This window comes from Rhinatrema bivittatum, chromosome 1 (assembly GCF_901001135.1).
Source record: "Rhinatrema bivittatum chromosome 1, aRhiBiv1.1, whole genome shotgun sequence".
Taxonomy (NCBI): domain Eukaryota; kingdom Metazoa; phylum Chordata; class Amphibia; order Gymnophiona; family Rhinatrematidae; genus Rhinatrema; species Rhinatrema bivittatum.
In genome coordinates, this window is record NC_042615.1 from 262792718 (window position 1) to 262818718 (window position 26001).

The 26001-nt window shown below is 45.5% G+C and overlaps 1 protein-coding gene across 1 annotated transcript in view; it reads right to left on the reverse strand.

Moving 5' to 3' along the window:
- Positions 1–26001, reverse strand: part of ATP6V1B1 (ATPase H+ transporting V1 subunit B1) — a 217989-nt gene that overhangs the window by 12032 nt on the left and 179956 nt on the right. The window contains exons 8-13 of the mRNA XM_029594325.1: positions 21653–21750; positions 19809–19932; positions 16130–16280; positions 11026–11108; positions 6551–6655; positions 5898–6027 (exon numbers count right to left, since the gene is read on the reverse strand). Of these exons, the coding sequence (XP_029450185.1) occupies positions 5898–6027; positions 6551–6655; positions 11026–11108; positions 16130–16280; positions 19809–19932; positions 21653–21750 (691 nt within the window). The remainder of the gene's footprint in view (positions 1–5897; positions 6028–6550; positions 6656–11025; positions 11109–16129; positions 16281–19808; positions 19933–21652; positions 21751–26001) is intronic.

Here is a 26001-nt window from a genome sequence, read left to right on the forward strand (position 1 = left end):
AGTCCCTGCTCAACACATCTTACAATCTAATCAAGACAAACATTTAAAATATAATAGTAAAACCATACTAAAGAAAAAATACAAAATATTTCAAAACAGCTGATAACATCATATAATTCAAAATTAATTGGGAAATTTTAAAAAATATTTTCCAAACACCAATAAATTGTTCAAAGCAGAAGACACACTAAATAACTAATAAAGATTAAACAAATCCACCAATCCCTGTTGCGAATGCACCCTGCGGGTCCAGAGGAAGAACATGGAGGCGCGATCGCCTGCTCCTGGGAGAAAGTGAGCCCTTGGCCCATGGGGTGACCCAGGGAGGAGCCCAAGACACACCCCGAGGGAGGTGAGCGAATACAGGCACAGGTGAAGCAGGAACACAGGAACTGGGACGAACAAGGGTTAGCCCTCCACTGAATCAACACGCACCAGTGAGACGCAGCAACACAATGCTGGTCTCAGGAGTAGCCCTCCGGCCACTCGGTAGCCCTTCCAGACCCACCGCTAAGGAGCAATGAGTGCGTGAGGTCAAACGGAGGCAGAGGGCTGGAAACAAAGAGACAAGGAACCAGAACAAAAGACTCCTGACATTTGGGAGACACGGAAAGAGTCAGTATACTTAGAGGATTCGGACTGTGGACTCAGATGAAGACTTGAAGACTCAAAGATTCAGAATACTTAGAAGACATAAAGAAGAATCAGAGTACATGGAGGAGATGAGAACTCCTGGAACTTGGACGAGACTCTGGGAACTTGGACGAGACGAGACTCCTGGAACTAGGACTAGACGAGGGCTCCTGTAATTTGGATGAGAAGAGACACCTGGAAATTGGACTAGACAAGGGCTCCTGGAACTTGGACGAGACAAGACACTTGGAACTTGGATGAGACGAGACTCTTGGAACTTGGATGAGCCGAGGGCTCCTGGAACTTGGACGAGACAAGGCTCTGGGAACTTGGATTAGACAAGTCTCGGAAATTGTACGAGACGAGGCTCCTAGAACTTGGATGATACGATACTCTAAGAACTTGGATGAGATGAGACTCTTGGAACTTGGATGGCACTGTCCCTCAGGGCGCCCTACACAGCCCTCTGTGGACTGGTCACAGACCCCCTGTCCCGCTGTGCACCCTACACAACCTGAAAGGCTGGTCGCGGACCACGCGGAGAGTGGGACATGCACAGGATGGAGAAGGGATCCGGACAGTGCTTGAAGAAAGATCCAGCCGGAAGGGGACTCCAGTCACTGGAGACAGACACCGAATGAGACGGATTTACTCCCAGGAAGGTTGGCTGGAGATGAAGTCCGGAGGACGGCAAGGCTGCTAGCTGATTCATCATGAACAGGACTGGAACAAAGGACATCGGGTACACAGGAAACTGGTAACTCTGGACACAAGGACATCTGGATATCTGGATACAGACAAGAAACACCAGGGCTTCTGGAAGAGGGACCCGAGGACCGGAACATACCACGAAGAAGGTCCGACGAGGGATGAGACCCAGAACATCAGACGGAGAACATCAGGAACAAGAAGAACATGGAACCGCGAAGCCATCTGGACAGGAACAGACCACGAAGGACCTTGACCAGAGAAAAGGAGACATGGACGACCATAGAATATGATTTGAAGGCCGTGAGGAACTGAAACAGGGTCTTTATATAGGGCTGAACCAGGAAGTGCTAAGATGATATCATCAGGTGTGGCCGTGGAGTGTTTCCTGCTGCTGGCCCTTTAAATGAGAAGAAGAAGTGCGCGCCCGCGCCTAGGAGGACCCCAGAGGAAGGAAGGAGGAGCAGAGGCCTGTGGAGAGTCCTGCTGCATGGAGAGCCAGCTGGGGCGGCTTCCTGCCCCAGAGAAGAGGAGAGGGAGACGGCAGCGGCCACATGTTTCTGAAGGGAAACCCAGCGGGGTCTTCCCTGCTGTGGAGGAGGAGTCAGGGGTTGTGGCTCCCAGACGCAAAAGAGGTCCTGGTAGCGGCGACAGGTACCCACAGACAGAAGCACCCTCTTCCTCTCACACACATACATACACACAGACAGAAGCACCCTCCTTCTCTCACACATACATATACATAGACAGAAGCACCTCCTCTCACACACATACATACCCACAGACAGAAGCACCCTCTTCCTCTCACACACATACATACACAGAGACAGAAGCACCCTCCTCCTCTCACATGCATACATACCCAGAGACAGAAGCACCCTCCTCCTCTCACACACATACATACCCACAGACCGAAGCATCCTCCTTCTCTCACACACATACATACACACAGACAGAAGCACCCTCCTCTCACACACATACCCAGAGACAGAAGCACCCTCCTTCTCTCATACACATACATACCCACAGACAGAAGCACCTTCCTCCTCTCACACACATACATACCCACATACAGAAGCACCCTCCTCCTCTCACACACATACATACACACAGACAGAAGCACCCTCCTCCTCTCACACACATACATACCCACAGATAGAAGCACCCTCCTCCTCTCACACACATACATACCCACAGACAGAAGCACTCTCCTCTCACACACACATACCCACAGACAGAAGCACCCTCCTCCTCTCACACATACATACCCACAGACAGAAGCACCTTCCTCCTCTCACACACATACATACCCACAGACAGAAGCACCCTCCTCCTCTCATACACATACATACACACAGACAGAAACCCCCTCCTTCTCTCACACACATACATACCCAGAGACAAAAGCACCCTCCTCCTCTCACATGCATACATACCCAGAGACAGAAGCACCCTCCTCCTCTCACACACATACATACACACAGACCGAAGCACCCTCCTTCTCTCACACACATACATACACACAGACAGAAGCACCCTCCTCTCACACACATACCCAGAGACAGAAGCACCCTCCTTCTCTCATACACATACATACCCACAGACAGAAGCACCTTCCTCCTCTCACACACATACATACACACAGACAGAAGCACCCTCCTCCTCTCACACACATACATACACACAGATAGAAGCACCCTCCTCCTCTCACACACATACATACCCAGAGATAGAAGCACCCTCCTCCTCTCACACACATACATACCCACAGACAGAAGCACTCTCCTCTCACACACACATACCCACAGACAGAAGCACCCTCCTCCTCTCAAACACATACATACCCACAGACAGAAGCACCTTCCTCCTCTCACACACATATATACCCACAGACAGAAGCACCCTCCTCCTCTCATACACATACATACACACAGACAGAAACACCCTCCTCCTCTCATACACATAGACAGAAGCTTAGCATTTGTAGAAGATAAAGGTGATGGATCTAAGGCAGGAAAATGCATGTATAAATGTGAGATGATTACAGTTCCATTTACAGATGCCAAAGTACTTGGAATCTTTTCACAGCTCAGAGCAGATAAGGCCAGAGGACCCAATGGGGAACATCTCAGGATACTGAAAAAGCTCAGGAGAGTGCTGACCGCACCCCTCACAATCCTGTTTAACTTGTCCTTGAAGACGGAGCAGGTTCATAGGAACTGGATGAGAGCAGATGCAGTCCCGCTACACAAAAGTGGGGAGAAGAAAGAGACAGGCAAGTGCACATTAGTCTAATTTCACTAGTGGGCAACACTATGGAAATGATATCATTGAAAAAGATTGTGCAGCAGCTGAAACAAGTAATTTACAAGACACCAGATAGTACAAATCCACAAAGGGTAAGTGGTGGATCAGTATGGCTTTTGACACTATTCTTTATAAAAGACTGGTAAGCAAGCTGTACATTACAGGAGTAGGACAGAAAGTTGCAAACTGGGAGAACTGGTTGAGCACCAGAATGTAGAGGCATGGTGATGATCAACTTAATCCACTCTAGCAAAGGTAATGTGACCAGCTGGGCTCCCAAGGGTTCAGTGCTAGGACCAGTTCTTTTCAATATTTTTATCAGTGGTATTGCAGAGGGACTTAAGGGGAAAATATTGTTTGTAGATGATATATAAATCTGTAACAGAGTAGATATATGGAACAGAGTAAAAAATAATTAAAGGGGGCTTGAAGTAAGTTGAAGAGTGGCCAAGGGTTTGGAAAATAAGCTTCAGTGTTACAAAGTGCAAAATCACGGAAAGTGTTAGGTCAGCCTGGTGATTCAGTGGTGCTGCTTTGCTCTGCCATGCAGAAGAACCTGGATTTGATTCCTGGCTCGGGCCATCTGTTCCCTAGGTCAGCCGGGGCTGGGGATGCTGGAGAGGGTGTTTTTGCATCCCCTTAAGGCTGAGTGTGAGACATAATTATTATGCAATGGCAATGTTTATTGGCTGGAATTAAGGTCCAAGATAACATGGTTCTAACCCCCTGCCAAAGATTGTTGCTGCAGTGATGACTGGACTGGTTGGAACTGAGCTATGAACCAAAGGAACAGGAGGAAACTGCTGTGTCAAAAAACTCAAGTGGAAATTGTTAAATAGGAAAGAGATTTAGGTCTTAATTTGAGGATGGAAGGAGAGAAAGCAGATTACTGGAATAACTTATCAACAGATGTATTAGAAACTAGCCTTGCGACAGAGTACAAGAATGTTTGAGACGGACATAGAGAACAGTGATAGGAACAGAGGTAAAGGGTTTGCAGTATTGCAAACAATGCACATTTCACTCCATAAAGAGCAAAGGGAAGGGGAAAGCTGATAGAAGAAAACAATGAGTAGGTAAAGGAAGCACAACCTAGTGACACAACAGGCCACGGGGTAACAGGGCTGGTATCATCAGGCCTCAACTCCGCAGAAACAAACTGGGTCTGTGCTGGTAGATTGGTGCTGGCTGAGTATGGTCCAACAAGGTGATATTTATTTTATTTATTTATTTACCTGATTTTTATATTCTGAAAAAAGGAGAAAACAAGGGGCAGATAAAGGAAGCACCACCTAGCGACACCATGAGCGATGAGTTAGCTGAGCTGGTACTAGCAGCTGAGTCAGTGCTGACAGACTGTTGGTGATCGAATACCATCCAGCAAGGGCAAAGTGTTGCCTTAGTATGGGAACTTGTATTTTCATCTACATAGAATATGAGAGAGCCAAAGAATTAAACAACAAAAACTGACTTGGATAAGTGTAACATCCTACAAGTAGTCACTTCTATGGCTGGCGATGGGATACAGCCTTGCAGTGCAGGCAGAAATAACTGGGCAGAGTACAAGGACCAATTAGTCTTTTTCTGCTGTCACCTGTAGTAAAAACTCCAGTACTACATTACCATCTGGAATACTATGTTAACTGGCATCTCACCTAGGCAACATTTCTGGTGGGAATAGGGGAGAAAAGACAGGAATGGAGGTGAGGTTGAGTTAGACTAGGAAGCAGAATACTTTTTCCTCTGTGGTCTGTCTGCTCTAGCTTCACCCCCTCACCTCCTGTTTCCAGCAAGGGTCAAGAAAAGAGGACAAGAGAAAGGGTAGGAAGGGAGGGACAGTAGTAGTGACCAGAGTAGCTCTTCTCTGATCTGCTCTGTCCACTCTAGCCTCACCCCTTCCCCTCCTGTTCCCTGCAGCTGATGCCTGGGAAGGAAGAGGCTGGGGCAGAAGCAAATGGCTCTCACATAGCAGGCATATTTGATTAACTAGCAGCCCTTGTTGCCCATGGATTCCAAATAACAGAGCTTTTACTCAACTATGTTACTAGATTTTCTCTCTCACTAGTTTAGAAATCAGTTTCATACCAATTATAATCTGTAAAATGAACTGCCTTTTAATGATCATGTGATACTCTGAAAACAGTATAACACTGGTTTCAAATTCTATTTAAGGACTGCTCTGTAGTTTGGTAATTCTTTTGCACTTCTTAAGAAGCAGCATCTGTTCAGTTCTCCACTAAAGTACTTACCTTGAGCGATGAATTGCCTCTCAAACTTCTGCAGGAATTCCAGATACAAAAGATCATCTGAGGACAAGGCCTCTTCACCAACAACAGCTTTCATAGCTTGGACGTCCTTTCCTATGGCGTAGCAGGCGTACTTTAAAAAAGGAAAACTATTTACTTCTCTGTTCAAAAGACTTGCATCTATACAAGTCTTGAAAGGGACCCTAAGGCTGATGTTTTGTACGACAGCAGAACATCAAAATAAAGCACGGTCTTTGAGACACAGAAGCAACACTGTGATCTTGCTCAGCATAATTTGAATGGATCTGTTTACTTACAGTAAAGTGTTATCACAGAAAAGTAGCATCTTAAGGACCTGATTCACTAAACTTTCTTCTGCTAGACACAGAATAGGAATAAAACCTTACTGAATCAGGTCTAATACAGAGCTAACATTTTCCCTTGAAGTAAACTGTTTAAATTGAATAAGCACATGTATTTTGGACAAGTGCATTGCATTTGCAATTACCAATTGCTTACTATTCTACCCACAAAACCAAATACATCTGGCATAAAATATATTTACAGGATGACAATAAGATCTCTCATGGATATTTTGGAGGGAAGATAAACAATGCTGAAGTAAAGAATTAATCATGCCATATTCCTGTACTTACAAGTTGATTAGAAACATCTCCATGGTCTTTTCTGGTCATGCCCTCCCCAATAGCGGATTTCATCAGACGGGACAAGGATGGAAGCACGTTGATTGGTGGATAGATCTGTGTTAGTGTAAAATATGACACAGTCAACAAAATGACAACAGCCTAGTAATGCAGTTACACAGCAGGGCACAGCACATGGGCTTGCATAGGATCTTCAGTATTTTCCTGTCAAATACTGAAGGGATTCCTTTCATCTGGATCAGATATAAGTGGTTGCTTCACATTAGTGAATGGTCCTATAAAGATGGAAAAAGGGCATGAGCCAAATTACACTCATTGGATCCTGTGCTTGCTTATCCTTAATGTAGCACCAAGTGCCTTCTTCTACAATATTCAGCCTAAAGATAGATGTCATGAGAGGATGAAGAATGTCAACAGAGCTCTTCTAGTAGGTAAGGGTGAGGAGAGAGAGCCAGTGGGAAATGGAAGAGCAGATTAGCCCTGCCTTAATCGCACTTCAGTGGCTGACAATAGCCTTTAGAGTGAAGTTTAAGCTACTGATGCTCGTATTCATGGTGTTGCAAGGCAGGGGTCCGGAATATTTAAGAGAGCTAAAAGTACCTTATGCACCAACATGGCCCTTGCAATTCACAAGTCAGGGCATGGTACCAGTTCCTAGAATTAAGGAATACTGTTCACAATTGGCTAGATCAAGGGCTGGTGCTAGCATTTTGCTGACCTGTGTGAACAACTACTGTTCTGCCCCCCCCCCCCCCCACCTTGTTCTGTTTTTTATCTTTGACACAGAATTTTTGTTTTTCCAATAACCAACACACAATAGAAACTGTCAGTCTCACACCTTAGTCCAGGTCCTACTTCCCTGCCAAAAAAAATTGATACAGCCCCTGAACTTAACTCCAGATACAAGTTCAAAATTCCTAAATTGTGCAGGAGCAATCCCCCGGTGCTCTTGCCCCATCTACTGGTATATAAAAATTGTGCCGGTTAACTCTGTAGCTGGCACCATTTGGTTGTACAGAAATACATACACTGTTGTGATGCCACCCAGAAAACCCTGCAAAACAAAAAGGACACTTAGAACCCGTATGGTATAAGTCCTACTGTATCGTATGTTGGGTGTGGGTTTGGCCCTCGATAAGCCTTGAGAAAACTGAATTGCAATTACAGTATAGTAAACTTCCCATACTAAAACAGTACTAACTGTCACTATTCAAGCAGGAACAACCATACCTAAGAAAAGGCAACAATGGAAATTTAACACCAGGTTCTAAAACACCAATACACCTCCTATTAACAAACCAGAACAAGTCAGGCTGCTATAGATCCTTACACAGAAACTACACACTAGCAGAATACCTCACCTTGGGCATACATGCAGAACACAAATAGACCCTCACCAAATACAGAATAAAGAGACCAAAAAAGTATAGATAGACATATGTAGACATAAACCAAACTGGAAACTGCAACAAGCCAGACTTTGTATACAGTGCAACAATGGAAAAACAGACTTGTGGCAGAGTGCACTATAGAAACCCTTAGAACACCTTATAAGACTGGTCCCAGCTGCCTAGTCCCAGTCCACCTTAATGCAAGGCATTCTGGATGCAGAGTGTCTCCTCTAAGCAGGAATATAATATAGGCTCAGAGGACAGCAAGGGAGGCCCTGGGGAAGATGAGGAGAATGCAGCTCCGTTTAAGTACTGCTGTGTTTGTGTGAAGTATTGCTGAAGAATGCAACTTCTGTTTACAATTTGAATGTTGATAATAAACGTGTGCAAGAGAAATGCTGGAGTCCAGACTGTAATCTTTCCTCCAGCCAGCCAGAGACCACTTATTTATTTATTTTATTTAAAAACTTTTCCATACCGTCGTTTAGTAATGCACCATCACAACGGTTTACAATTAGGCATGAAATAAGTTTGGTTTATAAATTATCGAGAGGGTGCCAATACATTTTCGGTTACATGTTTCAATAATATACTCTATGTGGAAAGTGGATTGGGATTTCCATTTATACGATTAATAAGATATTCATATACGTTCTATACTGTCTTGCTTTTAATTTAATACATAATTATGATGAAAATAATAACATAAGCAATTACGCTTTTGGGTGACTTTCAGCTGTGTGTAGGTGTTCTTATTCATTGACCTCACTGTGAAAGGCTTTTTTGAAGAGCCGTATTTTTTAAACTTTTTTTTGAAGAGTTTTAAATCTTTCATTAGTCTTAATTCGAATGGTAATGTGTTCCATAATATTGGGCCCGCTAAACATAGTGCTCTCTCACTAACTTGGGTCAGTTTTGCTGTTTTGACTGAGGGAATGGTTAGTAGAGCTTTATTGGCTGATCTGAGATTTCTCTGGGGGACATGCAATCGTAGGGCAGTGTTTAACCAATCAGCATTTTCGTCATTGATTAGTTTATGAATTGTGCATAGCGTTTTAAATTGCACTCTTTGTTCTATTGGTAACCAGTGTAAATCTGCAAGAGTTTGGGTGATATGATCTCTTCTGCCTTTTCCAGTAAGTATTCTGACAGCTGAGTTCTGTAGTATTTGTAGTGGTCTGATTGTTGTATATGGTAATCCTAGGAAAAGTGTGTTACAATTAGGGATGTGAATCGGGCTTCGGACGATTGAAAATATCGTATGATATTTTCAATCGTATGATATTTTCAATTCGTATGATATTTTCAAAATCGTCAGAAATACAAAACGATAGGAAAACCCCACGAAATTGTTCATGGGGGTTCTCTTATTGTTTTGGGGGAGGGCGGGAAAAACGGCACACAAAAATAACCCCTAAACCCACCCCGACCCTTTACAACTAATCCCTTAGCTTCCCCCACCCTCCCGACCCCCCCAAAAAACTTTTTACAGGTACCTGGTGGTCCAGTGGGGGTCCCGGGAGTGATCTTCCGCTCCCGGGCTATCGGCTGCCACTAATCAAAATGGTGCCGATAGCCCTTTGCCCTTACCATGTGACAGGGTATCCGTGCCATTGGCCAGCCCCTGTCACATGGAGGGAGCACTGGATGGCCGGCGCCATCTTTAAAAATGGGGGGGGGGGGGGGTTGGGAGGGTAGGGGAAGCTAAGGGATTAGTTTTAAAGGGTCGGGTGGGGTTTTTGTTTATCGGCTCGGGTGCAGCCAATAAACAAAACCGCAATCGGGCCGGACGAAAAAAAAACCACGATGTGAATCGGAACCGGAATCAGAACCAATTCCGGTTCTGATTCACATCTCTAGTTACAATAGTCTGTGCTAGCAAATATTAGTGCTTGTAGTATTGTTCGAAAGTGTGCTTGCGTTAATAAGGGTTTTAGTCTCCTAAGGACCATTAATTTGGTGTAGCCTTCTCTAACTTTCAGTAATATGTGTTGCTTAAGGCTAAGTTCCGTGTCAATTATTATTCCTAGGTTTCAAGCTTTCTCAGTTAGCTCCACTGTTTTGTCATTTTTAAGTCTGATGGGATTCTGAATTATTTCAATGTTTTTTCGTTCTAGATGTATAAATTCTGTTTTTTCAATGTTAATTACTAGTTCCATTTGGTTTAGAAGTTGTTTTATTATATCTAGGTACAACATATTATGCTCAGGCTTGTGGACCCTTGGCCGACGAGAGGATGGTATACCTTTCGGAGGGTCCATAGGCTCTCTTGTCGGGTGGCGAGGCAGAACAGGAGGCAGGACCAGCTGACCCTTGGCACTGGAGACTGAGGCAAACACGGAGGCGATAAAGAGACGAGATGAGGCACTGTGTCTTCACCACTGGTGGTCTGCGGTAGGAGCAATGGACGACTGGCGCCATCTTGTGCTCCTACCATGTGACAGGGGCCGACCAATGGCACTGGGAGTACCCCCCAAGACTTGCCAAAAGTCCCTTGTGGTCCAGCGGGGGTCCTGGAGCCATATCCTGCACTCGGGCCATCGGCGCCGATAGCCTTTGCCCTTACTATGTCACAGGGGCTACTGGTGCCATTGGTCGGCCCCTGTCACATAGTAGGAGCACAAGATGGCGCCAGCCGTCCATTGCGCCTACCATGTGACAGGGGCCGACCAATGGCACCAGTAGCCCTGTGACATAGTAAGGGCAAAGGCTATCGGCGCCATTTTGAATACCAGCAGCCGACGGCCCGAGTGGAGGAGATCGCTCCAGGACCCCTGCTGGACCACCAGGGACTTTTGGCAAGTCTTGGGGGGGTCAGGAGGGTGGGGGTTTATTTGTTAGTGATACATTGTATTCGTGGAGGTTTGCCATACGTTTCGTGACCCCCACGAATACAACGATTATGGCATATACGTTGCGGATTGCCAATATGTTGAAAACGAATGCACACCCCTAGCATGTTAATGTACTTTGTTTCTGTGACTGATATCAGTCGCAAATGTACTGTTCTAACCTTGCTTGGAGAATGGAAGAAATGTTAATAGTTGATAGAGGAAAATATTCAGTAGTACAGACCTGCCTATTGTGAAGCTGTCTGTCCACGTAGATCTGTCCTTCAGTAATGAAGCCAGTCAAATCAGGGATAGGGTGAGTGATATCTAGAAAAAAAATATTACTTTTTAAAATAAAATAGCAGTATATGAAAATTGTGATACTGAAAGGAATTTACCATCATATCTCTCAAACGGTGGCATACAATGTTCTCTTACAGGAGATTAAAAGAGTAGAGGAGGAGAGTTGGGTCCTAACAGGCATTGTATGAGTGCCCACAGGGTTTGTAACCTGCCTCCCACAGCAGGTTGTCCAGTCGGTTACCTGAAATGTGAAGGTAGAAAGGGGAAGAAAACCTGAAGGCTGTACCAATAGAAAGTGGTATTGGGAGGGATGGGGAAAGTGAAGAGCAGAAAAGATACCTCTGGGAAAAAGGTTCTTTTTTTTGTCTTCTAATACTTTAAGGGGTAGATTTTAAAAGAAGCGCGATCAGCCTACTTTTGCTTGCGCATCAGACTCAAGCAAAAGTACGCTGGATTTTAGTAGATACGCGCGGAGCCGCGCGTATCCACTAAAATCCTGGATCGGCGCACGCAAGGCTATCGATTTTGTATAGCCTGCGCGCGCCGAGCCGCACTGCCTCCCCCCGTTCCCTCCAAGGCCGCTCCGAAATCGGAGCGGCCTCGGAGGGAACTTTCCTTTGCCCTCCCCTCACCTTACCCTCCCTTCCCCTACCTAACCCACCCACCCGGCCCTGTCTACACCCCCCCCTTACCTTTGTCGGGGGATTTACGCCTCCCGGAGGGAGACGTAAATCCCCGCGCGCCAGCGGGCCTGCTGCACGCCGGGCCGCGACCTGGGGGCGGGTACGGAGGGCGCGGCCACGCCCCCGGGCCGTAGCCACGCCCCCGTACCCGCCCCCAAAACGCTGCCGACACGCCCCCGGAACGCCGCGACGACCGGGCCCGCCCCCCGACACGCCCCCGACACGCCCCCCTCCGAGAACCCCTCCCGGGGCTCTGCGCGCGCCGGGAGGCCTATGTAAAATAGGCTTCCCGGCGCGCAGGGCCCTGCTCGCGTAAATCCGCCCGGTTTTGGGCGGATTTACGCGAGCAGGGCTCTGAAAATCCGCCCCTAAGCTTATACATTCAAGCAGATGTATTTATACTATTACCTTTTCCTGGATCTTCTTATACAGTTTAGTTACTTATGATCCTTACCCCATAATAACATTGGGCTCAATCATCTGCCCATAACTGCTGTTAAGATCCTAATCACTACGTTCCTTAGACCTTTCTTTCTAGCAATCTTTGCTTCCAAGTTTACTACCCTTGTTGAATGTAACTTTGTTCTTCCTGTTTTTTACCTACGGTTTTTGTTATAGTTCCCCCCTTTCGATGTAAACCGATCTGATATGGTCCTCAACCATGAAGGTATAGAAAAAAAAAAAGAAAAAGTTAAATAAATAAATAAATAAATAAATTTGCAGTTGGTGTACTACTGAAGCATTGGTATCCTTCTCGTGCTCCTAAATCCTTCCTTACCCTCACCACTATAGTTTGAACTAAGGAGCCCTCCCAGCAACCTGCAATACAACTTGACTACCAGCAAGAGTCTGCTCCTTATCTTTTTTTTTTTTTTTGCATTAGCTGGGGAGTGCAACCAAGCATCCTGCTACCCATGCTAAGTGACCTTCCTCCCTCGTGTTCACTGTTTCTGTAAAAGAAGCCCATTAGAGGCCTAAACCTTTAAGTAACAAACTGTTATGTATTGGCCCAATAACAGAAGGCACATGGCAATACTTATTTTGTTTACTATCTTCAACAGCATAAATAAGTTTACACAAAATCACAGAGGCCTTAAGAGACAAAGCATAAGGACTTGTGTAATTCTTCAAAATAGCAGGTTAGTACTAAGTAACATCTATGATAAACCCCCAGTCATCAGAATAAAAATATCTCTGCCATAAGAATTTAAGAAATGCCATGAAATATAGTTTCATACTACATTCCATAGTGATTGCCTCAGACAAAGATCACTGTGCGGTCAAGGTATGTGTAACCAGCTATCTTTAGGGTAATTTTCAATCAGTCTAGCCAGTTAATAGTTATGGGTACACAGGATCTACCTGCCTAACTCCTTAGATAGATAGGAGATCCTTTGAATCTGCACCCCCAAATCTGCAAATCTCATCAGCAGGAACTCCTCCCCCCCACACCCTGGCTCTTTGTGGAGTTCCAATCCCCTCTCCCAATCCCCAATGGAATAATGTCCCCTGATCCCGCTTCCTGGCCCTCGAGTCAAACACCAAGGTCCCTCAAAGATGTCCTACTCTACCACCCCTCCGGAATCTGTACTTATAATTCCAGGGGGTCCCCATATTCACCCGCAGGAGGGACGAGAGAGCCCTCCTGCCAGCACTGATGCTCTCACTATTGAACTGATACTCCATGCCAGTAGTGAGCAGCAGTTCTTGTGGGAAGGTTCTCTCGTCCTTCCTGACACAGAAGATGGGACGGGACCCTCTGGCATCATAAGTGAAGATTTCAGAGGGGTGGGGAAGGGGAAGTCTGAGGGGAACATTGGTGTTCCTCTCAGAGACTGGGAGGGGGGATTGGGAAACATTATTGTTACATCATGGATTAGGAGGGAGGGATAACTGGGTCCTGGTGCGTAGGCATAGCAGGCTAGATTCAAGCCAACCACCCCTAAACTAGCTGGCTAGCACTGAAAATTAGCTTTAACTGGTGTGATCCAATAGGGATCTTTGTGCCTTCTTTTAATTTGTACTGAGTCTTTTCCTCCTTCCCCCAGTAAGATTTCCTTTCTCTTGCAATCCTTGAACTGACAGGCAGGTGGCAGCCTAACTCCTGCTGAGCTCTGCAGTTTCTGGCAGTTAGGTTTGAACAGGTTAACTTGAGGAGAGTCTCGAGTGATAGAGAAGAGGCAAAGGGGTGTGCTGAAGCATGGGCAAAGGGAATGCCTAATAGGGATTAGCAATGGAACCATTAATTTCAGTCAGGAACAGAGAGATATTAGGGGTTGAAGTTGGACCTGAAGGGTTTGATTTAAATGAAGCGACTGATAGAAAGAGGAGCCATTTTTCTTTATTAAGTACCAAACAATTGGGCGAGGTATTGAAACTAATGAATCTTATATGTTGGGCCTTAGATCACTCTCCAATAGGGTTAGTGAAAGTAGCAGGAGAAGATGTTATAAATAATACAAATGATTGTCAATGCATCTTTATCATAAGGAGTCTAATGAAACCTCTGCTTAAGAAGTCAGCTTTAGACCCCAGTGTTGTGGACCATTATAGACTGGTCTTGAATCTGCCTTTCCTTTGCACAGTTATTGAGAAGGTATTGTCACTTCAGTTTTGGGAGAAGGCGGCCATATTGGATAAATATCAATCAGGATTTTGGGAGGTACTTAGTACAGAGACTCTTTCAACATCCCTCCTCGATGATTTGCATCAGGAGGGTATTGGGGCTATTGCATTGTTGTGGTTTTTTGGGATCTTATAGTTGCTTTCATTCAGCACGGTTGGCCACAGATTGTTGGTTAGCTGGTTGGAGGCAGTGAAGGTGGGAAAAAAAATGCTAAAGTGGTTTACCTCTTTATTTGCATAAAATGATTCAATAAGTGTTCTTCTGACCCCTGAGAATAAACTTGTGGGGTACCTTAGGATTCTGTCTTGTCTTACTTTATGGCCCCATTTTGTGAGATTTTTAAGGCACCCAGATTTAAATATCATTTCATTGCAGATAATGTTCAGATCTACAGACCAGTAACTAGGGATCGCTTGATTTGAGGAAAGTTAATGAGGGATTGCATGTGGTAGTAGATTGGTTTAGGACCCACAAGCTTAAATTAAACACCAATAGATCTGAAGCATTGTGGGTAGGGAAGGACAATCTAGGTTCAAATCTCAAATCTGTAATGAATAATGACAGTATATATATATAGCTATAGCCTGCTTCTGAAATGTTGTTCACTAAGTTATATGTAAAGCCTGTTGCTGAATTTACTGTTTCGCTGTAAACCGATTAGATGTTCCAAACGATTATCGGTATATATTGATATATCGGTATATATCCATATATACCGATATATCGGTATATATCCATTATTAACTAGGCGCCCAGACATTGCCTCATTCATGGTAATTAATATCCCTACCGCATAATTAATATCCCTACCTCACAAGGACAATTCATTAATGCTTTAAGCACATTGACTGACATTTACGTTCTCTCTATTTAATCCCCAGCTTCTTTTCTATGCTCCAAGTTGTATCACTCCCTTGTTTTATTGTAACTGCATACCTTAACCTTCTCTTGTTTAATGTTTTTTATTATTATTATTACTACAACGATTACTATTATTATTAAGATAAATGTTTCTTACCTTTTTTGTTACCTATCTACTTGTTAATTGTAAACCGACATGATGCGATATCTATTGCGAATGCCGGTATAGAAAAACTTAAAATAAATAAATAAATAAATATAAAAACCACAAATAAATAAATAAATAAATAACCGCTACATTTTCTGAGGGCTTCTATTCTTAGGTATTTATAAATTGTAAATGTAGATTTTTATATTCCAGCTAATTAGGGGTTCTATGAGTCCCAAAAATCAGTTTTTATCAGTGTTTTCGCGGAACAGGTACTATAGCTGGGTATCTATTCTGGTTGAATTAAATACATTTATGCAGCTGAGGAGTCATCAGGGCAAAAAAGGCACAAATACAGCGTGCAGGAACCAAGGCAGATAAGAGGAGGGGTGAAAGAGTATTATGGAAGTGATGTGTTTTTTGGTGTTATCCAGTAAACACATATTTTATTTTATTTAGAATATTTTTAGAATTTATTTATTTGATTTATATTCCGCTTTTCAGGCACTTCAAAGCGGATTACGTTCAGGTACTGTAGGTATTATTTTTGCACTTTTATGAGATTTGCAGCGCTGAAATTAGCCAAAGAAACCAAAGGGTATCATGATTGGGCGTGAGATATGCTTTGCAATGCACAGCCTAACTCTGAATAACTCTCGAGTGGAACTGAACAGTGAAAGGTTGGACACCAGTGATGCGATCACCAGTGGGCTGTGCCCAGGCTCACCGTCATTGGGCATGGTTAAGATCGGGATCTGTGTGATGGAGCCGTTTCTCCCCTCCACGCGCCCGGCACGTTCATAGATGGTAGCGAGGTCAGTGTACATGTAACCGGGAAAACCCCGACGCCCAGGCACTTCCTCTCTGGCTGCAGACACCTGAAAGGAGGAAATGACAAGTACAGGAAAAAGACAGCCCTGATAGGCAAACCTGAATCCACTAATTAGTATCAACCTGGAAAGAGGGGTCATAGCGATCAGATGTCTTGTAGCAACTTCTTCTGACGTGTTTTAGGAAAATTGACAAATAAACGTAAATATGCATACTATATCAGGGCTTCCCAAACCTGTCCTGTCCCAAACAGGTTCTCAGGATAACCAAAAGAAATATACATGAGATACATTTGCATACTCTGGAGGTCCCAGCATATGGAAATTTATCTAGTGCATAATAAATGTGGATATCTTGAAAACCCAACTAGCTATGGCGTCCCTGGGACAGGCTTGGGTAGCCCTGTACTATACCATAAACTACTTCTTTCCTGCTGTGCTAAACTGTAGAAACAGGGATGATTTTTGTAAAATACACAACCCCCTTTGACATGAAAGCATCAGGATTTCATGACCTGAAAACGATGGATCAGCAGAAATTTTGATCCAGGAGCCATAAGTGTGCGTCAGATCATTGCCAGTGTTGCTGGGAAACGCCCTGGGAATGACATCACGTTGTAGAATTTCAGCCTCCTAACCAGTGCAAGCTCAGCCTGCTCTCCATCACTTTACCAAGGCCTAACTGATAAGATATGCAAGGTTGAATGAGGAGCAACAGAAGAAAATATTGATACACAGACAAGGTGGGGGATGCGAGGAGCAACCTCCCGGGATCTGAATTTAAACGAGCAGGGGATAAAGCATGGTGGAAGCTTCGTTGCGGAGAAGTGCAGGCAAAGCCGGCAGTCATGCAGAATCTGAAGTATTGCAACAGAAAGGGAAGCGGGCAGGCGAGACGGGGCCTTGCTCGCCTCTTCTGTTGTTATATTCAAGCAGCTGCGGGCAGGATAGGCTGAAATGTGCCGCTCTCTGTGCTCGAAGAGAGTGGGGACTCAGAAAAAAGTTAGATAAAGGCAGAGAGGTGTTAGAAAACAGCAAAAAAGAAAAAAATTATGATAAAAGGTAGTGAAGAAGAAGCAACAATTACAAGAGTAGTAGAATAAAGAGAGAGAGAAAAGATTGGGGCCTGGAAGATAAAGGAAGTTGGCCTGACACAACAGAGTGCCGATTGGGGCAGCGGCCCAGTCTTAGCCACAGCTTTGGGATAGGAAGGGAAATTTATATCTAGGGTTGCCAGCTAGGCCCAGATTTTCAGGCAGGTTAATCCAGTAGCCTCCCCACCCCCCGCTCACCAACCATGCTCTCTGTCACCCCCCCTCTCTCACACATTCTCTCTCACCATCATCCCCCCCCCATGCTCTCACACCCTTCCCACCCACCACTCACCAACCATGCTCTCTGTCACCCCCCCTCTCTCACACATTCTCTCTCACCATCATCCCCCCCCCATGCTCTCACACCCTTCCCACCCACCACTCACCAACCATGCTCTCCCTCACCCCCCTCTCTCACACACACATTGTCTCTCACCGGCATCCCCCCCATGCTCTGTTTCACACCCTCCTGCTCTCTCTCACCCTCTCCTCCCCGACAAACATTATCTCTCACCGGCATGCCGTGGGACCCGCGCTGTTCGCGGTGAAGATGAAGGCCTGGCACGCCATTCGCAGCGAAGATGAAGGCCCGGCGCGCCCTTCGCGACACATTTTCAACATGATCAGAAAATAGCAGCATAGATCAGAAAATAGCAGCAGAGACCCCGACATGCTGCGAACGGAGCGCGTCCCGCGGCACACACTCCATTCGCGGCGAAGATGAAGGCCCGGGCGCGCCGATCACGGCACACAGAGGCCTTGCCTTTTCGCCGCGAACTGCACGCCGGGCCTTCCTCCTCGCCGCGAATGGAGCGTGTGCTGAGGGACGCGCTCCGATCGCAGCATGTCGGGGTCTCCTCTGCTATATTCTGCCTCTCCCGCGATGGCCGCTGTCCTTCCTACCTGTGCCGTGTTTGAGCCGCCTGCGCCATCTATCGGCGGGCTGGGAAACTCAATGCCACTCGAAATTAGACTGCAGAGAAGCTTTAAACTTTTCAAAGTAAGTCTAAAAACCTGGCTTTTTAAACAGGCTTTTTATAAGGAGAACGAAGAAAACAATTGAGTGCATAAGTAAGCACCAAGCAATCATTTTTTAAAATTTTTCTTTCCTATCTCCTAATACATATTAGAGGTGTTAAATTTATATTGGAACCGTAAAAAAGTTTTTTCAACCAACATATAAGCAAAATCAACACATAGCTTTTTATATTATAAAAAAACATGTTACCGTTCACTAATGGCACGTCTATAATATGTAATCTATACCAATCAACTTTTAATACTATTTGTGCCTTTTTGTAAACCGTTGCGATGGTGAATTAACTTAACGACGGTATAGAAAAGATTTTAAATAAATAAAAATAAATATTATAGCACCATCTATCGGCGGGCTGCGGAACATCCGAGATCACTGACTGACACACTCCAAGCCCGATATATTATACGGATATCTCTGCAACATGACCACATTACTAGAACATAGCAATATACGAACTCTACCTTAACTAACTGGAACTGAGCAGACTTCTGGGCTGGCCCCTGTGGCACAGCACGGCAGTAGCCTCAGGTCTGAGTCCGCTGGCCACCAGGGCCTGCCAGGGTCACTCATGCCGCAGAGGCAACGTGCTCAGTCCCAGGGAGGCAGGGAAGACGGTTGCTTGCTTGCAACTGTGGTGGCTGCTGCTGGCCATAAAGGAACAATGCTGAGGAAATCACCTCCGGGCCAGCACGGTTCCTGGAATCACCTAGGCACGCTGTCAGGGAAGGGAGGTTTAAGGAGAAATAAAAAAGGGGGGCCGGGCTGGTGGCTCAGTGGTGCTGAGCGCTTCCACGTGCCGGACCCGGGTTCAATTTCCAAGATGACTCTTCCATTCCGCAGGCGAGCTAAGGCCTGGAATGCCAGGGAGACAGTGCTCCCCGCCCCTGGTAGGCGTGGGCTGTTGCAGCCATCATACACCCAGCGGCTGGACTTAGTGCATTTTAACCAGGTTCTGGAAGGACTTGCAACTTGTGGTCTCTGCTTGAGTAGTGTTACCCCAGGAGTGGGCAATTCCAGTCCTCGAGGGCCACAAACCTGTCAAGGTTTTAGGATATCCTAATGAATATGCATGACATAGATTTGCATACAACGGAGGCAGAGTGCATGCAAATCTCTCTCATGCATATTCATTAGGAATATCCTGAAAACCAGACTGATTTGTGGCCCTCAAGGACCGGAACTGCCCACCCCTGTGTTACCCTGGGGGGGGGGGGGGGGGAGGGGGGAGCCAAGGCAGCCACAAACAACAGCTCAGTCCTGCACACCAACAAGGCAGGAATCCAATTGAACTGGCCCAGAGGAGGAGGAGAAAATTGCCAGGCTTAAATAAAATACAGAGAGAAACAAAGGATGTACGGCAATGTTCAAAAGTAAAATCATGATCTATATGTGGTCATAAAGTTTTTCTCAAGGAGCTGAGCTGAAGTGGAATGATGCCCTCACCTCACGCAGAGCTTCAGCGTAGGAGCTCATGTCGGTCAGAATGACAAGAACGTGCTTCTCACACTGATAGGCGAGGAACTCGGCTTCCGTTAGAGCCAAGCGAGGAGTTATGATCCGCTCAATCCTGAAGGAAGGAAGAAAAGATATAAATGGGGTACAATTTAAGTATTCCATTTGTTCAAATTGAAAGTCTTCTCGTGTTTTGGGATGTAGTCACAACGTGCCATGCTGGGCCAATGCTGTGCACCACTGTGCAGAGGGGGCCTGAATTTGGTTCTTGGCTCGGGTCTTCTGCTCCCTGGGAGTCAAAACCGTTGCACGACAGCAACACCTAGTGGTCAATTTTAGGATCCAAAATTGCAGGGTTGATCGCCACAGCAAAAGGACTAAACCTATTAAAATTAAAAAAAAAAAAAAAATCTCAGTTTGGCACTAATTGGCTCCATGTTTGGCAGTCTCAGCAGAGAGCACAGACTGCACTAACAGAAGGAGGACTGAGTTCCCCTCTCACCCCTTAGAGGTGGTCACGCCAAGCAGGGTGGAGGCAGATTATCAGGGCAGTTTGGGAAGCTCGCTCTGATGCTATCTGCACTATATTAATAGAAGAGTTCAGTTGCCAGTGCCTAGAGACGACATCTTTAACAGGCACTAAGTTCAAAGCCATTTAGATGGGTAACTCACAAGTTGACTATCTAAATGGCTAGTTTTGAATATTTCCCTTGCTTATCTGGCTAAACGTTAGCTGGATAAGTCTTTATCTCGCTAAGATTTAGATGAATAAGAAAGTGGCGTGCCGGAGCATCCCAAAGAAGGGATGAGTTAGTTGAATAACTCCATCCAGCTAACTCTAATGTTTGGAATCAGCCGGATAAATTATTATTATGGCTAACGCTAGCCATGCCAAGAAAACAGGCTTAAAGTTATCCAGGAAATTGTTCCCGGGTAACTTTAGACTTAACTGGCTATATTCAAAAGAATATAAAATTAAAGTAAAGGGAGGGTGGGAGGAAGGAAAGGGGGTCCTGGAGAAAAATGGGAGAAGGGGGACAGGGGGGGAGAGACAAGTCCCGATCCCCGGCCTATGTATTTTTTATTATTGAAATGGCAGACAATTTGGGGAGGCGATAGCAGTTTTCTCTGCACTTCGCCACTTGACCTTTCTCAAAATGTAAAAGTTAAAAATTGCCCCCATTCAGAACGAGGAGGTCTATATTCAGACACAGTCTGGATAGCAGAGTTAGCCACTGCTGGAATTTTCTGGCCTGAAACTTAGGGGGCTCGGCTATTACTGACTATCAAGCCGGCAGGAGTCAGAATCCTGGTTTTCACCGTGTGCGCCTCTAGTATTGCTTAACTCGCAGCCAGCTTCGAAAAGACTCAATGAACAAAAATGGCACGCACCTGAAAAGCCTCTGATCAGGCTGTGGATGTCTCTCGCTGTGTAAGGAGAGTCTTGAGTGTGGCTCTTCAGGGGGATCATTTTAAAGAAGCCAGCTCGGTGGTAATTGAAGGAAAATACCATCTAAGATAGTGAAGTCTCTCCAGTGCAGATGCCCTAATTCAATTACCGTTTTATGACAGCGTCTCTATGTGCAGCCTGACACAACAGGAGCAGAGCCTGGGTGATGCGCACTGCACACTGCCAGGCTCTTTTTTAAGGGCTTAATAGACTTAAAGGGTTGTGTCTTATGGGAAAAATGCTTAGCACATAGCTCCCTAAATAGTTTGTGCTTATTGTCAGTCAGAAAAGGGGAAGGAAGGAAGGAAAGAAATGTTATGAGCAAAACTGCCACTTTTAATCCAAAGTGCCATTTAGTCTACTCCGCTGCATGCAGGAAACTCACGTTGGATCGTTGGCGAGGTTCAAGAAGAGGCACACATTTTCCATAGAGCCATTCTCCTCAAAGTCAGACTTAAAGAATCGGGCAGTCTCCATATTAACCTGTCAGGAAAACAAGAGCAGGTTCTTATTTTTCAGGCTGTCTGGGGGAGGTGGGCACTGCATTTCTCCTGAAATCGGCTTTTAGCTACAGCGGTGTTTGCCACCAGTCTTTTCAGGCCCCCAAGGCACACCTGCATTGAGATGCCCCAACTTCCACGGAGCAGGCAGTGCAAACATGGAGGGAACTCATAGGGCCAAAGAGTTAGGGAAGCACTGAAAGCCCCACCGCTCTCTCTTCCAACTCTTAAAACGAAGGGAAAGGGGACGGAGACATGCATGAATCCGTCACAATGCAGCTCCTACTCGTTTAAGAGTCACTGCCACTCATCTGTTCTTGCTGGGAGGCGCTGACAGCAGAGCCCAGGTGCTGCTCTGGACCTGAGCATCAGGCAGTGGTGACTTCTGATCAGGTCTAAAGGCACAGCAGTGTTAGAGTTGCCAATTGGCTCCAGATTTTCAGGACCGGTTGATCCAGTCCTGGTTTTATCCCATTGCATGCTGGGAGTTATTCTGATTTCCCTATTGCATTCCCTAAGAAAAGCAAGACTATAAGTACCTGCATACAGGGAAGTAAAGTCAGGACTGGATTAACCGGTCCTAAAAATCTGGAGCCGGTTGGCAACCCTAAGCAGTGTGTCACAGTGCACTGGGTGGGAAACACTGAGCTACAGCAACCATGGAGCATGATTTTGCAGAGGCAATCCCAGTCTTGGCCTCTGTAGTTACTATCCCATGCCAGAAAGCGATAACTCTGGTACGGAGTCCCAGTTTTAGCCATGCTGCATGCTTGCTATTAGAGAGAGAGCCTGGTGAGCAACCAAACAAGTGATCCAGTGCCTGGCCCTAGTTTGTGTTCCTGGGCTCCCTCTGGCACCTTTACTGAAGCTTTGTGTGAAAGCCCATAGAATTCTGTGCATGTGTTTGCTTTGTACCGAACATTTATGTAGTGCTGGGAGGCAGCAGAAAAGTAGATGTCTCTCCCTCTGGCAGGGGCGGATTGCAGAAAATATCAGCCTGGAGGATTTTTCCAAACCCGCGCCCATGGAGTATCTGACTCCCTTGTGCACTTTCTGTGCCTCATGTGTGTCAACAGCTCCCTAAAGCATGCCAAGTGGACTCTGGAACCTGGCAGAATTAAGCCCAAATATCTCCAAAATGAATTTCACATTTTTCCTAAAATACTAAGAAATAGAGCATACTCTAGACTCGCAGTGAGTAAACAAAGCTATAGACCACCTTCCATCCATTGAAATTGGTTAACATACACACATTCATATCCTGTTCTGTCCAACCAAGCAGCTCTTGATCTAATGAAAGTAATGAGACAACTACACTGCCAGCCAGTGTCAGAGACACACACACACACACACACACACATGCTCAATCACACAAACAGATTTATAGATGGCAGAAACGTTATTGGCACATATACAATGACACACTCTCTCTTTCTCAGACACTTTCTCACAGACACACAGATAAACCCACACACTGAGAGCAAGAGTGTGTGTGTGTGTCAGAGAGAGACACCACACACACACACGCTCTCCCTCTGACACAAAGTGTATGTATGGGGATGTGTCGCTTTCTGTGTGACACAGACATATATTCTCTCTAACATGCTACTGTTGTGCTGCTGCTTATGTGCTCATACAGTTCGTGGCCTAACGCCAGCACTACCGCATCATAGTTTAAAGCTCTTGCTTGCTGTCAGCCCTTCCTCATTCTGCAGCAGTCTCCTCCTTTTTCAGTCCCACGCTGAGACTTGCTGGTTCCACAGCTAACTGCTCCTGTCAAAGCTCAGTCCAGTCACCTCAGACAGAAGTCTCCCCAACACTGCACAGGTACATTCTCCTGGCTCACTCTCTCCCTTCCTGTGCCTGTAGCTTGCCTCCACTTCTCTGCCACCCTCCCACCACTCCAGTGCATTCCCATTGACTGCATGTTACACAGTCTGCTGCTTTGATGGTTCCTCAGGCTTGACTCTGCCTACCTACTCCAGGGCATAGGGCACCAGAAGTGACCCATACTTTCCCCTGGGCTTATAAAAAGAAAAACTTAAGCCCAGGCTGAGACGAGGGAGAGCCACTAACCCAGCTCCAGATAGGAATCCTGCTTTCTCTTGTGCAGCCAGGACTGGTGCAAGGGTAATTTATAATAACAGATTTACATGAAAAAGAGCATTCAAAGTACAGTCTTCAAAGGTAAAAATATCACATACAACATGTATATTATTTACAGACACTACTACGGCACCAACCACAAAACTCTGCAAAAAAGCCACCTGCAGCCGTATGGTAATCACAGCTTATTGTAATGGGTGTTGGGTGTACGTTCAGCCTTTAGAAAGCTTTGAGTAAACTGATTTGCAATATAGTAAACCTCCCATATGAAAACAGTACTAACAACCAGCACTTAAACAGTAATAACCTTAGCTATGAAAAGGCAACATTGCAAATATTACATCAGACCCTAAAACACCAATACACCTGCTATTAAGAAAACAGAATGAGCCAAGCTGTTATAGATCCCTGCACAGAAACTACTCGCCATAATTCCCTTTAAGCTGAGCGCATGAGGGATTGTTCATACATTTTTAGAGCATTGCTCACAGTTTTACATGATCCCTCACATACATTTTTCTTTGTGCTATATACAGAAATGGAACTCTAATGCTGGCGCTCAGAAATTGTTGGTTTAAAAAATTGTTGCTACCATGAAAAACAATTTTTACACACCTAGTCACTCCTTGGAGGAAGCATTGCTACATGCTAGCAGAATACCTCACCTCAGTCACACATGTAGAACACAGACAGACCCTCACCAAATACAAAATGAAGAGATGATAACGTATAAATAGAAACATTTAGACAAAAACTGAACTTGAAACTGCAACAAGCCAGACTCTGTATGAAATGGAAAAACAAATATCATGCCTCACTAAACATCAAACAATAACATCAAGAAATATAAAGCAACAATCATATCAGTAAAACCAAACTCATAAAAAGAATAAATATTTCAAGACAGCTGATAAAAAGAACATCCAATGATTATGAATATGTAACTTTTTTAAAATATCCCAAACATCAATAAAATATTTCAAACTAGCAGACACAGCAAAGGAGGGAGCGGAACAGCACAGTGGCAGCAGTCATGGTTGCTAAGTGGCCTCTGTCCAGGTTTACAGTATCTCGTGTCTTTCAGTAACAGTGGTGTTTTAAAGACAGGACCCAATGGAAGCAACAGGCAAACTAGGAGGCTGCCTAGAGTATCATAGGTTTTGGGATGGCAGCCTGGTACTTCCACCCACCCTCTTCAAATGTGGATCAACAGCCCAGGTTCTGGTAGCAGGACTGCTGTGATTGGGCCTTTTTCCCACCTGCAGGGCAGGAAGAGGAAGTGGCCCATGCAGACAAGAAGAAGGAGACCCAATCTGAGGCTGGAGGCAGTTGCCCTGTGGGGCCAGATAAAAGGACTCGCGTGGAAGAGGATCCGAAGCAGTGGTGGCCAGGTTCTTCCGGCTAAAGAGATTATTCCAAGTAGTGATGGCAGGGTCTGCACGAAAGAGAGGAACTGGAGCATCAGGAGCAGGGCCCATGCAGCTGAAGTTGGTATCAGAAGCAGCTGCAGTAGAACCTGTGTGAATGAAGAAAGAAACAGTGCCTATCCCACAAATGAGAGAGAAAGATACCTCCCAGTGCTGCAGTGACCCAAGGAGGTGGCTGCTGATGCTTGAACTATCCGGAAAGAGAGAGCTTGTATGTATGTATGTTTATATGTGGGGAGAGGCAGAGCACATTTTTGTGTGTGAGAGACAGAGCATGAGGGAGAGAAGCATGTATATATGTGTGTGTGTGGGGGAGACAGACCATCTGTATGTGTGGAAGGGGGCTGGGGGACAGAGACTGTGTGTATGTGGAGGGTTTGGGGAACAGACAACATTTGCAAAGGGGGGAACTGGGGATAGAGAACATGTGTGTGTATAGGGGGGCATGGAGGAAATAGAGAGTGTATGTGTGAGGTGGGGCAGGCAAAACAGAGTGTGTGTGGCGGGGAACAGAAAGCATGTGTTTGTGTGAGAGCATGTATATGTATATGTGTGTGGAGGATGAGCAGGACAGATAGCATATTCAGGGGGGGGGGTGGCGAGAGAGAGGAAAGTTTGTGTGTCCCTACCCTGCCTCCCCCAACTAATCCATATCAATCTCAGGGTGAATGGAAATCAAAAGATCCCAGATATGGTATTAA